Genomic DNA, 20,863 nt, shown 5'->3' with positions numbered 1-20,863 from the left:
GCACTATCAACGGCGGAGCCCTTCATCAGTTAGGGTGGGCCACAACCCACCAATAAAAATAAAAATTAACAATCATAGGTCCATTTTGCGAGATTTTAAACTATTTCGTAACACTTTTAGTTTTTGGCACAGTCAAATCCCCGTAAAAATGATGTAGTGGTCCACTCGAAAAAATAAAAAATTAAAATAATATATCAATTTTGAGAGATTTTATTTATTTTTCAATGATTTTAGTTTTCGACCATTCCAAAAGTGACATGCGTGATTTTTGTCATATTTATATTTGATTAGTTAACGGAGATTTAGAGATATTCTAATTTGCGGGAGTTTAAATCATTCCTTATATTTTCCTCTCAACTGAATATTCCCTAATTGAACAATTGTATGTAAAAAACATTTTCATAATTAATAGTAGTAGCAAAATATGTATTTCTTTTTAAGTACTCACCCAACTTTAATTTCGTGCTTAATATTTATTACAACTTTAATTTTGTGTTTATATACTACTCCCTCCATTTTAAAATATAAGCAAATTTTATTTTTTAGGTTCATTCAATTAATGATGTATGTGGTTTATAACATAAACCACATACATCATTAATTGAATGAACCTAAAAAATAAAATTTGCTTATATTTTAAAACGGAGGAAGTATAGTTTATTCTAATCATTCAATTTTTTTTTCTGACTTCATCACTAAACACTTTCATATTTAGATATTGTGACACGAGGTTGATGAGGAGGGTCGACGCTACCACCGGAGACTATTACATCTCGGAAAATAGATTTTGGATGTCGTGGGGATGAGGCAGCAAAAGATATTTATAGAGAAAGGTAAGAGAAAGAGTTTTTATGAGTGCGAAAAAAGAAATAATAAAAGAATAAAAGTCAAATAAAATCTTATTACACATTAGTTTGTTATAGTGAAGTATGGAGGAAAAAAATCCAAAGAATTTGAGTCAGACATTTAAAAAAGGAAATAAAGATTCTCTCATGTTTTATTAAATTAAAAAAGTGTCCCCGCATGCCTCTCGTGTCCCGCGTGGACATTAAACACCGCTTTAAGCTCTCACTTGTCGGTTGTCATTACTAACTGTTCAGTGCCTCCATTTTCGGTTTAATTTTTTTTTTTTTTTCTTGATAAGAATTTCTTTACTTTGTTCAAAAATGGAAAGTGCGGTGAAAGAGAAAGAGCCTCTAATTAGCAATGCAAATCCAAAGGGTGGCTTCAGAACCTTACCCTTCATCATAGGTAGGTAACTCAACTCATTTACTACAATTTACTGCTTCATATATTATATACATATAGGAAATTTCTACTTTGAATCATTGGTGCATGAGATACACCATTATTTGTAAATTGTTCGAAATTATAACAAGAATTGACACGAAACTAGAAGTTCATCTGTGTTCCTGTGGCTGAGATGCAGATCTCAGAAAAAGCAAATATATTTTTATTAGAATTTGTGGTTGGGCGTAACACAACCATGCAACTTGTAATGTATGGACTGCTTCCACTTATAAACATGTTGTCGGAACTCGAACCATATATCATTCAATGTGAGACTCTTAACACACCCTCACACCTTGAATTGGACATATGGAGTATCATCCAAGTGATCTGATTGCGGAAACCTGATAGTAAATAGCCAAACGAATTTTGGATAGGCTCTGATATCATCTTAGAAATTGTGGTTGGACATACACAATCTCACAAAACGTGTCTGTAAGGTGAGGATTGTTACTACTTATAAACATTCCATATCTCATCCAAAATGAAACTTTTAACATACAGCTCAATTTATATTTATTTTTCTTTACTTTTAGTTGAATACAGATCCTAAGAAAAAACAAATATATTTTGATTAGAATTTGTGGTTGCGCCTAACACAACCATGCACCTTGTAAGCTAGGGACCGCCTCCACTTATCAGATCATATTTCATGCAATGTGAGACTCTTAACACATCACCACACCCATGATTGGACATCTGGAGTGTAACCGAATGATCTTATAGCGAAAGTTGATAGTAGATAGCCAAACCTATTCTGGTACGATCTTAGAAATGATGGTTGAACATAACACAATCTCACAAAATCGGCTTGTAAGGTGAGGACTATCCCCATTTACAAACATATATGAAAGTATTTAACATAAAACTCAATTTACTTTAATTTAGATTATTATTACAATTTCGAGTGATTTTTTAAGTATCAGTTCATGTTTTTATAATTTCCAGAAGCATTTTTAAATATCGTACCAGTGTCTCAGTCCTAAGGACGATTTAAGAGGCATTGTAGATCATTATTACAATTTTGAGTCCATGCATTGTTGTGCCATGCTTTTGAAATATTTTTTGATGATCAATTTCTTTTGTTTTGGCAGCTACCCAGGCATTTGAGAAAATGGCAACTTTTGGAATATTGCCAAACATGATTCTGTATTTAACAAGACATTATGGGATGGAAGCTGCAACAGCTACTAATGTGATCCTCCGCTGGTCAGCAGCTACTAATTTTACACCAATTATCGGTGCTTTTCTTGCCGATTCCTATTTTGGTCGCTACGCTACCATCGCCTTTGGATCTGTTCTCGGTTTACTTGTAAGTTCGTATTTATTGTGTAAGTTCATATTTATTGTTAAGATGAGTCATAGTCTTACAATATGTTTATAACTTATGAATAATCCTTACTTTACAAATTCTAAGATAATGGATATGGATTATATTATGGATATGGATTTCTTGCATTCAGAATAGAAAAATATGCAGTTACAAACATTTTAATGATCTCAACCATTGATTTGATATCGATACATTCACATTACACTTTCACCATATTATCTTCAAATAATCTTCACTCTGCGTGGAATCTAAATCCGCTATAATAACATTTTCATGTTGTATATTTATTTTTGATCAATATTTTTTGGTTACTGATATTATTATGCGTCACACTATAGGGAATGCTACTTTTTTGGCTAACAGCTATGATTCCAAACCTAAGTCCTTGTGATCAATTCACTATGAGCTGCAACTCTCCGACAACATCACAACTTGCTTTCTTATACTCTTCTCTATGCCTAATCGCCATTGGAGCTGGTGGTGTAAGAGCTTCTTCCTTACCCTTTGGCATTGACCAACTAGACAAGGAAAAAGATGCAGGAATCATAGAGGGCTACTTTAATTGGACCTATGCTTTAGCAACAGCTGCAGTTTTAATTGGAACGACCATTTTGGCATATATTCAAGAAAATTTTGGTTGGATTGTTGGATTTGGTTTACCTGTTGTGTTCATGTTCATATCTATGGTATCTTTCTTTCTAGCTTCTTCACTCTATGTCAAGGTGGAACCAAAAGGCAACGTGATTAGTGAGTGTGCTCGAGTGGTTGTCGCGTCTTATCGAAACAGAAACCTCGAGTTACCATCATCAAATGTCTTGAATGATGGCATGTACTATTGTGACAAGGATTCGGAAATGCTTATGCCAAGTGATAAATTCAGGTATCAAATTATGAACCTTTCTAGTGTTCAATGGTGTATTTTCGAAGTGAATCATTACTTTTTATCTCTCGTCGTTCATTAAAATTAAGTAGTAAACTTGTCATATACTTCAACCATTCATAATATACTTGAGTAATAAACTTGTTGCAATGCTAGTGTAAGTATATTTACACTGTCAATGAATCACAAACTATCCTCTATATGACTTTTAAAGTGGATATAACTAAAGAAAAATGTTTTTCACGACCAACGATTATGATTGATTGACCCTGTAAAAACTCTTTACATTATTGTTTGTGCATATATCAATTATATTCATCAATTGTATAATCAACTCATTATCCTGTTTTGAGAGTGATGATATATGTGATTCTAATTGGCTTTGGTATCTACTTTGATTGCAAGGTTTCTAAATAAAGCATGCCTTATAAAACATCAAGAACAAGATCTTACACAAGATAGAAGATTAAAAAACCAATGGAGCCTTAGCACAATAGATCAAGTAGAAGCATTCAAAGCAATTATCAAAATCATTCCAATTTGGACAACAGGAATGATAATGTCTATAAATTTGAGTCAAGGAACATTTAATATACTAGAAGCATCCACCATGAACCGCCACATAACTTCGAACTTTGAAATCCCCGCGGCTTCAATGTCAACATTCATGGTCCTCTCTGTAGTAATTTGGATTGTCCTCTATGATTGTGTCATAATCCCTTCAACATCAAAACTAAGGCGTTCGCCGACTCGTCTCCGAGTAAAACAAAAAATGGGAATTGGACTACTAGCAATATGTTTATCAACAGCTTCGTTAGCAATTGCAGAAGGTAAAAGAAGAAAATTAGCAATTGATGAAGGCTTTCAAGAATTTCCAGAAGGTGTTGTGAACATGTCAGTTATGTGGCTATTGCCTAGACAAATTCTTGATGGTTTTGCTGAAGCTTTTAATGGCATTGGACAAAATGAGTTTTATATATGTGAATTGCCTCAATCTATGGCCAGTATTGCATCAAGTTTTTCAGCATTAGGTATGTCATGTGGGAATATTTTGGCTAGTTTTATTTTGAGTGTTGTTGATAATGTTACTAAGGGTGAGGGAAAGGAAAGTTGGGTTTCTAGTAACATAAATAAGGGACATTTAGATTACTATTATTGGCTTCTTTTTGTATTGATGTTGGCCAACTTTTTTGGTTTTGTTTATTTTAGTAAGGTTTATGGTCCTTGTAAGAGAGAAGAAAATGAAGGTCAAGAAGAAGGAAATTAGGGTGGAAGGATAAAAGTCTGTTTTGGTTGAAGATTCTTTTTGTTTATAATTTCATAAATACTATTTTGTTTTTATTTGGTTCCTGTTTGATATTTTTTTCTTCTTATTCTTCTTCTTATATCCAAGGGAGATTTGAATGAGATTGTTTAGATCTCTTTCAGCTTGATCAGAAGTTCAACTAGGTTCGAATTCAGTTAAAGGAATGCAAAAATGATAAAATTTTAGAGGGATAGTTTTAACTCTACCATGGTTCTACCTGACTCACGGTATGGCACACTCCCTAGCATTATGAAGGCATTAAGATTGATGCATACAAAAATTAAATGCATCTTAAATAATAACTGAATAAAATAATTTTATTAATAAAATCTAATAAATAAATAGAGGTTTATCTTAGAACCCTAATCAAAAGTGTTTAATTACTCATGGTAATCAAAGATAAATTACAAAAGAAATAAAACATACTCTAAGAAAAAAGGTTGAATAGAGGCAGATTTTTCCTAATGCTTGACTTCCTCTTGAACAACCAAGTTCAAAATTATAAATTGTAAATGAAAGCTCTTGTATTTAAAATATCTCTAGGTGGGTTTGTGTTGCAAAACTGGGCTTTTTCCTCCAATCTGCAAGGAAAATACATCAAAATACTGTATTTTCGTGGAACCAGACGTGCCTCATGTGTGACAAGAAAATAAAGATTTGTTTGCTCTCTGTCTCACTCTCCTTGTGTGGCTTTAGCCCTCGGTGTCGTTTTTGTCTTTGTTTGTTTCTTCGCCTTTTTTAGTGCTTTCTTCTTTTGATTTGGTTGAGACTTGGGACAATTTTTTTTTTCAACTTGTAATGTTTTCAGAGGTTTCTTGAATCTCCATTCAATATCTTCCATATCTTCATGATGTGTCTTGATACCAGATTTTTTTGTTGGGGAGGTACCATATTTTTTTCATACGCGAGAGCTAGGAATCGAACCCTTGACCACACTTAAGGAGCTCAAATCCCTTACCACTTTGACCAATTCATTGTTGGTGTCTAATTCCTTTGACTGCCCTCATAAATTTTATGTTGAATACATAAATAAATTTTGGTAATTACTCACCTAAAACTAATTTTGTTGTAACGATCGAAACAAAATGTGTATTCAAATATAAATCAATTTACTTTTAACCCACTTTTAATCAAAATCAATTCAATCAAAATAATTCTTTCGGACTTAATTCTCATCATAGTAGAAGCAAACATATTTGTTTTAGTTGAAGAATCTTTTTGTTTTAGTTTTCAAAAATGCTATTCATAGCGAGAGAAATGTTCCCAAATACACAGAGAATAATTGTGATTTGTTGTTTCACACCACTGCCTGGGTGTTTTCCAGCAAATACGGAACTTAAAGCATTAATGCTATATCTATTTACACTGTTTATAAGCTTCGTGAAATTTAGCGAAAAAAATTCCGCTATGTATAGCACCTCTCTTTAGTTTTTGCAAATATGTTTTCATTTATTTCCTATTTCATAGTGTTTTTTTATAGCGAAAGATGCTTTGGATTATATATCTTTCAGTTTAGCTTGACCAGAGGATATATAGTGTTAAAATTTTAGAGTGATATATAGTTTTTATTTCATTGTAGTCTTATCCAGTTTAAAGGAATAGTCTCTACAATTGCATGTAAAAAAACCATTAAAAAACTTATAAATATATAAAAAAAACATCAACAAAACCAAGAAACAATATCAAGAAAAAACTGTTTTGTCAATATGTTTATTTGTAGCACAAGAAATAAAAAGAAATGCATCCAGGTGGTGAAAAAGTAATTACATCAAGCATGTTATTTTTAAATACAACAATGGTGAGAATGAGGTTTAAGACCTCATACAAACTAAGCACTTATTTCTAGTATAGACTAGAAATGTAGAAAAAAGGCTCTAAATTTATTATAGGTTTGAAGAAAATTGATGTCTAATTCTAAGCCCTGCCAGAGGGCAGAGGGAAGGTTATCTAAAAATGAATTGACCCTTTGCAACCATGCCATAATGTAGCTTAAGAAGCATACAAATACACGTTAATATTTGTTCCTGAAGGCGGTGTAGTTCAATGATATGAGTTGAGACGCTGAATGAAAATTAAGGAGATTCAAAATTTAATATGTGGTACTAACAATTTTTCCTCACCCTAACAAATCATGCACTAAAATTTGCCAATTGCCAATAAAAAAATCTTGAGTATCAACGTGTCTTCTTATCCCAATATTCCTCAATGTCAATTTATTGTAAATATGATACATAATTTGAATCATGAGAATTGAGAATGGTCTCTTATTGTATAGTCTTCAAGACATGAATGTGACTTGTGAAAGATTGTTGATCCTTCACTTCAAATTTGTCAAACTTGCGTTTATGGCTAGGTTTTGAAACCAAGAAAAAATCAACACCATGATGAATGATGCTAATTACAATAAGAACTAAACCCATTTCAAGATCACCCTTAACAATTTCAAAATACTCATAAAGAATTGAGAAATAATTGTACAAATCTAATAGGAAAATTGTTAAGAGTGCTAGTGAGAATGTAAGTAAGAGAAGGAAAAAGAGGATGATGATAGCTATGAGAAGAACAAAGAAAACGAATGAGGCATGGAGAAGGGCAAGGAGAATGAGATCTATGTTTTGGAACATATTGAATGTGATTTTGATGAAACAAAGTCATGTTGGTTGTTAAAGTAAGGAAATTAAATGAGAAAGTGCATGAAGCTAATGAACTCGAACATATTCTATACTTCCGATAACACATTTAACTACTTTTTGATAAAGGAAATGTCATCCAAGCAAAGCATGTTATACTCTTTATTTTTCTTTGTTTTTCTTTTTGTTGTAATTTTGTCATTGAAATTATAATATTGTATTAAATCTATTTTTTTATTTTATTTTTTATCATGTATCAATATTTTAAGATGATTAGTGAAAGTGCAAAACATTGACCAGATTCAAAAAATAAACTCTCTCTTCCTTTTTAAATCCTAGCCGTCACCACTTTTCTTCTTTTTAATCTATCGGAGATAGAGTGATTTAAAATCAATTTTGACCCAAAATCACTCATCTGAGTTACCATTCTTTTTTTAGTTAAATATGTGATTTTCACGTATTTTTAATCTTATTTCGTTTATTTTTGTAATTATGTTATCTTTGCACGACTCTATTTGTTTTGATTTTCCGTCTTTGTGTGACATGTTTTTAATTTACTGTTTTAGTGCAATGTTTATTTGATCCATGTTTAAAATTAGATTTGAACAATTGTAGATTCAATCAATGACTTTGGTGTTGTCAACGTTGCAGATATGAAGACATGCATATTCCAAAGAATTAAATATAGTCATGTTTGTAGACATATGTACTTTGTCATTTTATACTATTAATTGTGGGTTTATTCGCAGATTCATCATTTTAATTTTTAACGAATTTGAATTTGTATTATACTGATGTATTGTATCAATTTAAATGAATATCGTTTATTTTTGTAAAAAAAAAAAAGATCAAATTCGTCCCTCTCTATTAATTCGGTATTTTTTTTTTAACAAATTCATAGATGACATTATTATTTTTGTTTCAAATATATCATCATCATAGACATTATTATTAGCTTAATATCATTATAATCCAGTTTCCCTAAAATAAATCATTATAATCCAATTAAATATTGATAGAGTAACAAATCCGATCAAAATTTTGTAATTTCAAATATCATTTTAGAATACTAATAAACTGGAGGACGATTGACTTGATATGGTTATACAACTTCATAACCAAATTTTTTGGTGGTGGTCAGTGTTTGAACCCCGAAACATGCATATGCATTATCCATACCAACTGAGCTATGCTCACCAGAATCTTCATAACCAAATTTAATATTTATTAAAAAAAAAATAATTATTACTATTTTTTTTTCTTCTCAAATTTAATAACAACTTTTTCCTTTTATTTCCACTTTAGATTTCTTTAATATCTTTGTATATTGTATGCTACATTTTACGATTAAAATGAAAAAGCTAAGGAGGAATAATTAAAGCAAAACACTTTTGTTTGGAGTATTAAGAAAGCTGATACAACTTGTTTTCAATTTTTGTTTAATTTTTAAATCTTAAATTCAAAATTGATTCTTTTCTTGTAATTGTCTTCACTCACAATATTCTCATTCTTTTGGTGTTGAGAAGCAGCAAACATAAACTTGCAGGTTGTTGGTGCAGCTGCAGGTTGTTGGTAAATGGTGATTTAGAAATGCATATCAGCAATGCGTCTGGTTTTAGTATAAGGTACGTTTCTTTCATACGTAGAAATTACGAATAATAGTTTTATAAAAATTGATTTTGATTAAAATTATATATATAATATTTTTCAATTTTATAATGTAACAAACAATATTTATTTTCAATGACATCAACAATATAATAATTTTTATTTAACAAATAACCTATGACCATCAATCACCAACTCGGTTTAATATTTTTTAATGATCATTAAATAACCTATGACCGTTTTCTTACTAGCTCTCATTACCACCGTTTTTCTTGACTTGAGAAGAAAAATAAACGAGTAAATAGTCAATTTTCTCCCTGAAATTATAGGTTTCATCAATTACCCCCCTGAAATTAACAAAATTTCAATTACCCCCATGAAATTGCATAACGTTAATCAATTTACTCCCACCGTCAAATTTTTCTGTTAACTGTTTACGGTTATAATCAAATACCCCCCTGAAATTTTGCACTTATGTGCAAAATGCCCCCTAAACTTGAAAATTTATATATTTTTTTTATCCTTGACTCAAAAGATATTAAAGACAAACAATTAACAATTATTGATCATATAAGTCTTTATGGAATGTATGTTTATGCAACTATTGGTCATATAAATCTTTATGGAAGGTATGTTACTCATGTGTTTTAAATATATACATATATATGAAACTTTTTTTTACACAAGTTGGCAATTATGTTAGAGTATGCAGTCATAAAGTACACAAGTCTTTGATAATTGTGTGTCCATAAAGAAAATTCATAGGTTAATATCTGCAGAAGGAGGAAGAAACAAGGCTTAGGTTTGTGAATTTGCAACTTAATTAATGATACAATTTTTATAATGCAGGAAATGTCATATCTATTAGTTGCGGCATGTTTAATTTTTATAATGCATGTTAAATAGATTTGTAAAAAAATTTATCTTGCTCCTTGTTGATAAATATGAAATATGAATGAAAAGGCGGCACATGACAAAACCATGATTTCTTTGGCGTATATATTCAATCATTTTCTTGTGAATAGAATTTTTATGACAATAGGTACAATATACTACTTGAAGAACTAAATGTATGATTTTTGGTAAGAAAAAAAATCTAAATTTTTAAGTTTAGGGGGCATTTTGCACATAAGTGCAAAATTTCAGGGGGGTATTTGATCATAACCGTAAACAGTTAACAGAAAAATTTGACGGAGGGGTAAATTGATTAGCGTTATGCAATTTCAGGGGGGTAATTGAAGTTTTGTTAATTTCAGAGGGGTAATTGACGAAACTTACAATTTCAAGGGGGAAATTGACTATTTACTCAAAAATAAACATAGGATTTTAAACTAAAGGTGGGAATCAAACCATGTACATGAGGTTGGTTTAAGGAGGCATTATCATTGCACCATAATGTTTGTAATAAAAAATCTAAAATATCCTATATATATATTGTCAAGTAGCCTAGTGGTTGGAGCTCACACATTATAAATGTGGAGAAGTGGGGTGTCAGGGGTTCGAACCCCTGCCCCTGCATAAATTATGTAATGTCCCTACCAACTGAACTAAGCTCACGGGGACAAAAATATCCTATATATAATAAATGGGTTAATACATGTTCATCCCCTATAATATAGAAGATGAAGAATGCTAGCAACACTCACTTTTCAAAACTCTCTCTTTAGTGGTCACTTTTTTATTGGATGAAATCAATGTATGTCTCACTAATTTGTGTGGGTTCAATTTTCAAAGTATAAACACACAATGATTTAAACTAATAAGAGAGTGAGTATTAGAGAAATTGTTCAAAAGAGAGTGTTGCTAGTATAACTCTATAGAAGATTTTTCGATTTACCCCCCTCTAAATATATATTTTTTAGATACCAACCATGTAATATGAAGATTATTTGATTTTGGAGCCTGATGTTGTCTGACTATACATTTAAGCTTATGTGGCGCGTTGAGTCAACATTTCTTGACTATGTGACACATTGAGTATATAATTAATTTTCATTTTTTTTATATTTTTAGATACATTTGGAATTTTAGGAATTTTTAAAATAAGGGGAGTATAATTCAAGCATATTTGAAGGGAAGTGAGTGTAATTTACTATTTTTTTTTTCTCTTTCTCACTTCATCATCTTCATAAACACAAACCAAAAAAAAAAAAAAAAATCAGAAAATTCAATAAAACCACAACCATTCTCTCAATACATCTTATTCTCATTTCTCTTTTCTCTTTTCTCCTTCCATCTTGTTCTTTCGTTCTATATTGTTCCTTCCTTCCATTTGAAGTAGTTCCCTTTTCACATTTTCGAAATTGTATTGTTCCTAAAAGATAAAATTGTTCATTCCAGAACTAGTTCTTGAAACACAACGATTTTGAGGTTTGATTTTGGTCCGCGATTCAAAGAGGGGAGGAACAACATGGTTGTTGTTCCTCAAACCAGAGGGCGTATCTCTCTTTCGCACAAACCCTAAAATCATGGTTTTTCTTCAACCGAATTCCCTAAAGCATCATTTTTTATCATTTAGACTCAAAATTGGATGAGTCTTCTTCAAATTCAAATGGGTTTTCTCTTAATTCAAATGGGTTTTTAAAATTTACTTTGTCCCTAATTTTAAGAACATTTAAAGATAAAATTTGCTCATAAATATAAGACTATCTACAAATTTCTAGATGCATTTCTTACTCATTTCCAATTATACCGTTATTAATACCACCAATTATCTTGGAATATGAAAAATCAACATCGAATGCATTTATATATACAAAAGTAACAATGTGGTAATAATAACACATTTTTTTTGACAAATTTATTGCTCCAACTTTTCTTAATGTTCGTGATTTTTGTAAAATAATCTTATAAAATGAGACAGAGTAATTCTTTTTCATCAAAAGTTAATGGCTTTGGTGAAAAAGAGAAGAAACCCATTAACTTTTTACCAATTCTTCAAATTCAAATGAGTTTTCTCTAAATTCAAATGGGTTTTCACAAATGAATTCTTTTTCAATTAAAGTTAACATCTTTTGTTGATTTTGATGGAAAACCAATTTTTGAAGAAATTAAGGTTGAAATAAACCTAAATTTTTGAGGATTGAGGTTGATACCATAAAAAAGATTTTACCTTTATGGTTGATGTTTTTTTTTGTATATTGTTGTATTATATAATTTTGAGGGATACTAAAAATGTTTTTGTTGTGACAGCAAAAGGAAGTAGTGCTGAGATTATACCATTTTTGAAAACATGGGTGAATCTTCCTAGGGCTATTGGTTTTATGTTATTGTATGCAAAGTTGTTTAATGTTTTGTCAAAACAAGAACAGGTTTACACTATAATTTTATGATTTATTGCTTTCTTTTGGGATTTTGGGTTGTTTTTGGAAGGATTGATGATGATGAGGAGTTTAAAAGGAAATTTGGGTTGGAGTGACGAGTATTTGGGTTGGGATGATGAAGATGAATGTTATGGAACGATGAAGATGAAGAGGAACAAGGTAGAATGGAAGGAAGAACAAAGAGAGAAAGGAGAAGATGAAAAACAAAGATGCAATTTGGGTTTTAATTTTGTTTTTATGATTTTTTTTCTTTTTTCATTTTAATAAATAATGACTTGTCTAATGGTTTAGACACTTAGAAAAAAAATGAAAAAGAAATTTATTTACACAGTAGGCATGCCATGCTAGCATTTTTATCTAGTTAGATGGTACCAGAGTCCAAAATCAAAAAATCTTAAGAACATATTTTTGTTATGTTTTCCCCTAAAAATATATAATTGTTATGTTTAGAAAATATTATATTATTCCATATTTAGATGTAAGGTGTTTCTATTTACTTGAAAGTTAAATGATTTCTAATATTTTATAGTAATTGTTAATTTTTTTAGTATCAAATCATCTTATTCAATCCAATTTAATGTAAATATAATTTTTTTTTGAGGTAGAGTTATATGATTGAGTCATTTGATTCAATCCGATTCAATTATACGGATTAATCAGTGACTCAGTGTTTCGACCAATGATCAATAACTTAGTATCTTTACTGAGTCGATCACCAAACCGAATTTTAAAACTATGCTTAGATGTTTCATACTCGCACTTCACCCCACTCAACATACACATTGCACCCTCAACATAATATATATGGTGTTGCAACTAACACAATAAAACCCCAACAGATTCAAGACCAAAAATCATAATCCCTTCATTTTAATATCCTTTCACCACAATCATCACCCACATGGATAACACTACGTATTGGATATGGTGGGTCTTAGGCATAATTCACATACTTCCACTATTCATAGGTTCAAACCATTTAATCCATAGCATAACCCCACAATCTCCAATCCAATGCAACCAAACAATCTGCACCCTTCAAAACTCATACGGCACATGGAATGATCGCAAAAATTGTTATGCTCTAAATGTAACATATCCAACAACCGAAGAACAACTTCGTTTAGCAGTTTCCTATGTTGTTCAAAACAACCTTACAGCCAAAATTGTCACAAAATTCTCACACACTATCCCAAAACTCTCATGTCCACAACAAAACAACAATCATGCTTATTTTATTAGCACAGAAAAATATGATACAGAAATACAAATTGATGCAACAAATTTGACTGTAACCGTTGATTCAGGTGTGAAACTTCGTCAATTGATTGATGAAGTTGAGAAAAATGGATTTAGTTTGGTGGCTGCACCTTATTGGGAAGGTGTTACAATTGGAGGTGTTATTAGTACTGGTTCACATGGTAGTTCTTGGTGGGGCAAAGGTGGTGCTTTTCATGATCATGTTTTTGGTATTAGTATTATTGTTCCTGGTTCTAAATCTGAAGGGTATGCCAAAGTTTTGAGGTTGGAATCACATGATCCTTTGTTTAATGCTGCCAAAGTTTCTCTTGGAGTTTTGGGTGCCATCTCCAAGGTATAGTTCATTCTGTACAATTTTCAATTTCTTTTATATATTCCATTCCTTTAAGACAACTTTCAAAATTTCGCATGCATCAATGATTTATTTTAATTTACCATTTTTTTACAAGTTTGTTTTTCATTTAAAAAACAAACCATATTCATTCCTTCAAATTGATTAAGTATATTAATACAATACAAATTCAAAGTCGCTAAAAAAATAAGGATGAATCTGCAAACACACTCAAAACATCCATGTTAAAAGCGTAAGACGACAAAGTATCTATTCCTACAAAAATGACTATATAGAGTATTTAATTTATTTTCAGAAGTTGTCTAAAAAACATTTATTTGGTAGTGAAAAGCGAAATAAAGAGCTAAAAAAAACACAACAATGAGCAAATTTTTTTTTATGATGTATTATGTAAGGGCCCTTTTTTCATATTATGCCTAAGGCCCGTAAAACTCTAGAAACGGCCCTGTTCAAGTCTACGGAATACTCATGTCTCTAGATTTGCAACGTTATGTCTTGATGACACCAAAATTATTGATTGGATCTGCACTTACTCAAAGCTAATCTTTCAACCTGAATCAAATAAACACTGCACTAAGACTAGATATCAGCAAACATTGCACAAAGACGGTAAATCAAAACAAATAGAATCGCGCAAAGATGATGAAATCATAACAACAACCGAAAGAAGACTGAAAATATGTGGAAATCACTTTCTTGACTAAAAAAAGAAGGAAACTTGAAAATTATTTTTCCTCCTATAATGATATCAATAATTATATAATTAACTATATAAAAATAACAGATATTCAACAAATTTAATTCCACGATTATTTTTCTTAATATTCGTAAATTTTATGAGTCATTAGTTTGATTTCTTCTCTCGCAAAGGAGCAAAATTTAGAGAAATGATATCTGTACAATTTTCTTTTTTATACTGACATCGTGTTTTTTACCAAAAGAAGAGAGAAGAAATGATTGCTTTAAAACTCGTTATCCAACCGACCGTTTCATTTGTGTGGACTCCATTTAAAGTCAGAACCAAAGCTAGGTCTCAAACTAATACTATTAGATCAACCAAGTGGGTTGATATCTCATTTTATCTAAAATGAAAGTTATTTTTTAAATTGTGAAAATCAGCTTGTACATAATACACAACTTAGCTTACTTGTACATGTTAGAATAGCTTGCTTAACGTGCTGATACATCAACATAAATTGAACTTGGGTTCTCCTGAACGATTCGTCTTTGGTGAAGCTCATTTGCCACTTAAGTTCAATTGTTTGGTTGAAAAAAAAGATGAATTTCTAACCACTAAGATACAGACAAATTTTTTCTTCAAATAACCCTTCTTTGAAATTTAATGTAAATATGGGTTAAATGCGATAGAGGCAAAAAGATCCGGTTATATTTAGGCCTAATCCATAAAAAAAGAGCTAATAGGCCAGACCGGATAGCTCGACTCAACCCAATCTTACATAGACTAGGGCAAAAAAGACCCGATTGTATTTGGACAAGCTTTTCGATATCCAATCTATCCAAAAACGTGGACCAATGGATTGGCCATTCGATCAAAGCTCGTCCTATTGTTTACGGCTCTTTTATTTTTTTGTGGTGGCCGGGGTTTGAACCCCGGACCTTGCATATTTTATGCATTGTCCATACCAACCAAGTTAAGCTCACGACGACTATTTTTTACAGCTCTGAATATATTGAGCTAAACTCAGGATTAATTTGACAAGTCTAAAAAACAATTATCAATGCGAGTCAAATAGAATGTTTAGGTAGGATTTTATCAATAAAAACAAAATAGGTAGGGAAAGAGAAACATCTTATCCCTTCTTTTACTAACAACGAGCAACACAAGATGTGCAAAACCACTCTCAAAACCAGAGTACAACTACACTAGTACCAATAAAATCAACTACACCAGAACAGTTTAGTTGTTTAACCATGCATACTACAACACAGACAGAACCGAAACCTTACATCGTCCCCACCAATGAACCTGAAGCAATGCAATTCAAACCTCCTTTACTCCAGCTGAAGAAGCAGTAGCAGACTGAGATTGAATCAACACAGAAACTTCACCTGACATCATCAACAAACTGAACAAATCAACAACACAGAAACAATTACTTGCTTCAAAAGCATCGTAAAACATGAAGTGGATTCGTGCACCTATTTGAGAATATAAAGTTCTTGTTTCTACTCTCCCTATAAATAAACCAAGACCACGACAACAGCTTAATTCGATCAACCATCTCATGAACATTGGCAGCTTTCCCGTTGAAATGAATATCGTTACCTTCCAACAAAGTACACCAAACAGTCGTTGGCCAAATTAAATGAGTCACTTTTTTAACCCTTCTTTCTTTTGTCTTCGTCCGGCAGCCACTTGACCACATCTTTCACCCCTTCTTGCAACTGAACCGCTGTCAACACCTAGTATAACTCAGATTCATTCCTCTTCCTTATTGGACCGAATTCTGCACCAGAACCAGCTCCGGTTCTGCTGTGTACCAGCTTGAGTAAATTTCTGAGCGAGCAATGCTCTTTGTATGAGACTAGACTGTAAAGGATTGGATATTGTTCACATATTCGTTTCTCTCCAAACCAAAGGTTTTGCAAAAATAATGTGAGTTCACTGTCTCCGACTACTCTTCTGATTCTGACCGCTTTTGCAAACCAATTTTATTCTACCTTAGACGCCCTTCCGACAGAGTACAATTCTCACCACCAAATTGAGTCTAACCTTCCCGTATTCATCCCTTCCAATCGGAGCATTTTTTTCTGGAACTGGGCCGTATCTAAACTTTATCATTCTTGACCAAATCGCATTGTCACCCAAAACTTTATAAAAGTTCCAGCAAAGAGATCATTAAATGCACGGCTGGAATTTTATTTCAATCTCTAACCAATTACAATTTTTTTTGTTGCTTATCTTCAAGACGGTGTCAACACCATTTTGAAGGAAATGGATTGGCGACCTTTATGGCGGGAGAGTCACCGTAAATTGTGTATCACTACAGAAAAATATGAAAAAGAAACAACAAATAAGATGAGAAAGATAACAATGTATGAGAGAGATAGAGACAAAGACACAATATCTTTCCCATCTGAAAGTATGTGGGCCGGATCCCATTTTGAAAGCCAAGCAATTTGCATTTGAAGAAGTCAATTAAAGTTGATATATACTTTCAAACAAACATTCCTCTTAATTACAGTAATTGCATAATACTACGTAGGATTTCACTCCTTTACACCGAAGAAGTTACTTTACAAATGTGTTTAATTGCTTACACTATATTTCACCTCTAAATGAGAAATGCTGGCAAAGCAATTTAGTCCATGTTCTAAATTATTATTGTTAAATGATATACAGGTAAAGCTATCACTCGAGCATAGGTTCAAAAGAAGCATTGCATTCAATTTCACTGATGATAATGATATTGAAAATGTGTACATAGAACATGCAAAGAAGTATGAGTTTGCAGACATAACTTGGTATCCATCAAGGCACACGGCTGTTTATAGATACGATGTCAGGGTTCCCTTAGATGCCGCTGGTGATGGAGTCTATGATTTCATTGGATTTCAAGCCAATGAAATATTGGTCTCGCAGTCAGTTAGAGCAGCAGGTAATAATAATCTCATCTTGTATCGTTCACAAATTATTGTCATGTTATTTATAAGGTTTTGCCAATGGAGGTTGGCATAGCATGTAAGGAGTTAGCTCATACCCAGCAAGGGTGTGGGTCCAACTCCTGTTACTGGCGTGACGATCTCGTAGTCATGTTGTTCTTAGTAAGTAATAAGCAACTTTTTTAAAAAAACTCTGGGAAGGGAGAAATTATTATTAAAGTGACACTGATGATCATTTTACAATTATTTTCGAAAGGATTTGAATTTCCTCCCATGAAGTTATAAAATCAAACTTTTATTATTGAGCTGGGATTTAATGGACTGACAGACAATATATAAACTAAAGACAAGGTTCTAAATTGCGTCTGCGGTTGTGATTGCTATTATAATTCTTGATATCATGAAAAATTGTAGACTTGTGACTAATAGGACCAACATTATGATGGCAATGCGGTCACATAGACCACATAAATCTGGATGTTGTGTTCATAATCTATAAAGCAATGATACAAACAAGAACAACAAACACAATACTGCCACTGATTAATGACACATCAAATCTAGTAATAATTTGAAAATAAAATAAAATAACTGAATGTAACTACATATCTCAGTGTGACATCGATCACATCTTCAAATGTCGGTGCTATCTAGTAGTTATTGTAGACCACAATTTAATAGGTGTTCTTGGTTTTAGTTGTAGTACGCAACTGCAACGATGGTTGTACTAAACACATTTGTCTGCAATTTTTCACAATACCAAAAATTATGATTTAACTGCACACCCGTGATTTACAATCTTGAGTTTAGGTAAAAGTTTAGAAGATGCTATTATATAACTTAAACGTTGTCATGCAGAGAAATTGCTGGAAAACACAGGAAACACGGAAGGGAAATGCTTAACAGCATCCGCTACATTGGGATACAAGAAATTAACAGCCAATGGTTTGAAAAACAACGGCCTAATCTTCACCGGTTATCCTGTAATTGGCTATCAAGGCAAAATGCAAACTTCAGGTTCATGCTTATATTCAACAAGAATAGACACATCATGTGCATGGGATCCAAGAATCAAAGGATTGTCCTTCTATGAGTCAACAGCAATTTTCCCTGCTTCAAAGTTTGGAGACTTTATCAATGATGTGAAGAAACTAAGAGACATAAATCCACAAAATTTTTGTGGCATAGACAACTATAATGGAATTTTGATACGTTACATTAAAGCCTCAGAAGCATATCTAGGACAATCAGAAGACTCTGTAGTTATTGATTTCAACTATTATCGAGCAAATGACCAATTTACTCCTAGATTAAACCAAGACGTGTGGGAGGAATTGGAACAAATTGCATTTTTCAAGTATGGTGCTAAGCCACATTGGGCTAAGAATAGGAACTTAGCAATTTCAAATGTGCAACATAAATATCCAAAGTTTAATCTTTTTATTGAAGCTAAAAACCAAATGGATACGCAAAATGTGTTCTCTGGTGATTGGTCAGATGAGATTTTGTATGGGAAGGAATTAGTAAAATTTGATGGCTGTGCTTTGGAAGGACAATGTATTTGTTCTGAAGATAGACATTGTAGTCCTCAAAAAGGGTATTATTGTAGTCATGGACTTGTCTACAAGGAAGCTAGAGTTTGTAGGTCTTCATCAACATTTGTGTATCCTGATTCACTCTAATGAATAATGATGTATTTGAGCAGTTTGACGCAGTTGAATAAAGATTTGATGTGTCGCATTCTTACTCTATAAAATCAAATTTAATACACATTTATTTTAAGAAATGAAGATGATTCTAAGCCGTCCCTATCAGTGTTTCCTTTATCACGTGTGTTCGCTTTTGTGTTCCTCCATTTGTTTCATATATCTACTTCTTTATGCTTTATATTTTTTTTCTTTCAACATATCCATTTTCATTATGTATATTATTGTTTCCAAAGTATTGTAGTTTTTCAGATGAGGAGTCTAAAACAAGCACAAAACAAACATAACTGGCATAATCTCGTCTGTTAGGATTCACAACAAGAAAAACATAACTGGCTTCTTTCTTGCCATGATTATGATAGTTACCCTTAATAATAATCAATCAATAAAACTCTGTTTGAATTTCCAGCAGACAAGTCTCTTTTGTAAGGCTACAATATACCGTTATACGGTTACAAGTATACTGCTACAATATAATACTTATGAATATTGAAATTCTTTAGCTCTAAAATACATGTTGAGGGTAGTATATTATTTTTTTTGATTTATTATATCTTTGTGCCAAGAAGAACCAAACATCATAGAAAACAATTTTATTGCTGTCTTAATCTGTTTTAAGTGAGTGTTCATATATTTGTGTTGGTCCATGTAGATTCCAAATTATATGCACTCTGTATAGTTTTCTGAACATGCAAAGAAGTATGAGGTTGTAGACATAACTTGGTATTCATTAAGACACACAACTGTTTGCGGATGCTATTTTAGGGCTCCCTTATATGCGAGTGATACGATCCCAATTTGAGAAGGGACCACACTCAAGAGTTTGGTGAGAAGATAGAAATGAAAATTTATTATTTTTCATTGAATCCAATCCTGAGGCAATACAATGCTTATAAAAGGCAAAATACCTTAATTAGCAAAATAGAAAGACCAAAGCTTCAATTAAATCATATCTGTCTTTGATTTTTGACTGTATTGAAAATTGTGACCTAATTGCAATTGCAATTTAAAATCTCTAACTTAGTGCAAAATGTATATATGTATGACATAACATATAAACCATGTCATGCAGAGAAATTTCTGGAAAACACAAGAAATGCAAAAGGGAAATGGTTAACAACATCTAAAAAGGATTTCTCTTTAATGATATGAAGAAAATTAGAGACATAAATCCACAAAAATATTGTGGCATAGAAAGCTATAACGGAATTTTGATATGTTATACTCCTCACAACAACAAGTCTTGTACCATCTACTTTTTCATTCTCTTATATCATTTCTTTCTTTAATTAAAATTGAAGTTTCCAAAACCATGTATCTTCAACATTCAACCTTGTTTCCTCAATTTAATTTTCATATAAAACAACCAAAAATGATATGAATTTTAGTTCTTTTCATATTTCCTTTTCTTGGGATCCATCTTCTTTTGGGGTCTAATTGTTCTACTGCTCTGCTTTTCGAATTTCACCTCTTCTTCACTAACTGCAAGAGTTTCTTCAAAAAGTATAGAGGGACACTTCAAGCCATTTGAATTTTCCATATTAGGTAGTT

The 20,863-nt window shown here is 31.8% G+C and overlaps 2 protein-coding genes across 4 annotated transcripts; both read left to right on the top strand.

Moving 5' to 3' along the window:
• The first annotated feature begins 1,022 nt into the window (after positions 1-1,022).
• Positions 1,023-4,815, top strand: LOC25482242 (protein NRT1/ PTR FAMILY 1.2). Of its 3 annotated transcripts, none has more exons than XM_013610785.3 (4): positions 1,023-1,251; positions 2,385-2,602; positions 2,962-3,503; positions 3,909-4,815. In XM_013610785.3, the coding sequence occupies exons 1-4, from the start codon at positions 1,167-1,169 to the stop codon at positions 4,768-4,770; spliced, it is 1,707 nt and encodes a 568-aa protein (XP_013466239.1). In that variant the 5' UTR covers positions 1,023-1,166; the 3' UTR covers positions 4,771-4,815. The 3 variants fall into 3 exon arrangements, with proteins under 3 accessions (XP_013466239.1, XP_039689436.1, XP_024631261.1); XM_039833502.1 differs by having other exon boundaries at positions 1,027-1,255; XM_024775493.2 differs by lacking the exon at positions 1,023-1,251 and adding an exon at positions 2,089-2,108.
• An 8,456-nt stretch (positions 4,816-13,271) lies between these two features.
• On the top strand, positions 13,272-19,330 carry LOC25482241 (L-gulonolactone oxidase 3). The gene is made up of 3 exons (XM_024773212.2): positions 13,272-13,964; positions 17,347-17,602; positions 18,465-19,330. Exons 1-3 carry the CDS (start codon positions 13,272-13,274, stop codon positions 19,286-19,288), a joined length of 1,773 nt encoding a protein of 590 aa, XP_024628980.1. The 3' UTR covers positions 19,289-19,330.
• Positions 19,331-20,863: the final 1,533 nt, after the last annotated feature.

This window comes from Medicago truncatula, chromosome 1, assembly GCF_003473485.1.
Source record: "Medicago truncatula cultivar Jemalong A17 chromosome 1, MtrunA17r5.0-ANR, whole genome shotgun sequence".
Taxonomy (NCBI): Eukaryota; Viridiplantae; Streptophyta; class Magnoliopsida; order Fabales; family Fabaceae; genus Medicago; species Medicago truncatula.
Note: the sequence above shows the minus strand (reverse complement) of the source record. Positions and strands in the feature narration are given on the sequence as shown.

Excerpts from the sequence above, each read along its gene's own strand:
- LOC25482242 (XM_013610785.3), top strand. The coding sequence starts at position 1,167 with ATGGAAAGTGCGGTGAAAGAGAAAGAGCCTCTAATTAGCAATGCAAAT. Across the intron at positions 1,252-2,384 it reads AACCTTACCCTTCATCATAG|CTACCCAGGCATTTGAGAAA; the intron begins GTAGGTAACTCA and ends TTGTTTTGGCAG. Across the intron at positions 2,603-2,961 it reads GATCTGTTCTCGGTTTACTT|GGAATGCTACTTTTTTGGCT; the intron begins GTAAGTTCGTAT and ends GTCACACTATAG.
- LOC25482241 (XM_024773212.2), top strand. The coding sequence starts at position 13,272 with ATGGATAACACTACGTATTGGATATGGTGGGTCTTAGGCATAATTCAC. Across the intron at positions 13,965-17,346 it reads TTTTGGGTGCCATCTCCAAG|GTAAAGCTATCACTCGAGCA; the intron begins GTATAGTTCATT and ends AATGATATACAG. Across the intron at positions 17,603-18,464 it reads GCAGTCAGTTAGAGCAGCAG|AGAAATTGCTGGAAAACACA; the intron begins GTAATAATAATC and ends GTTGTCATGCAG.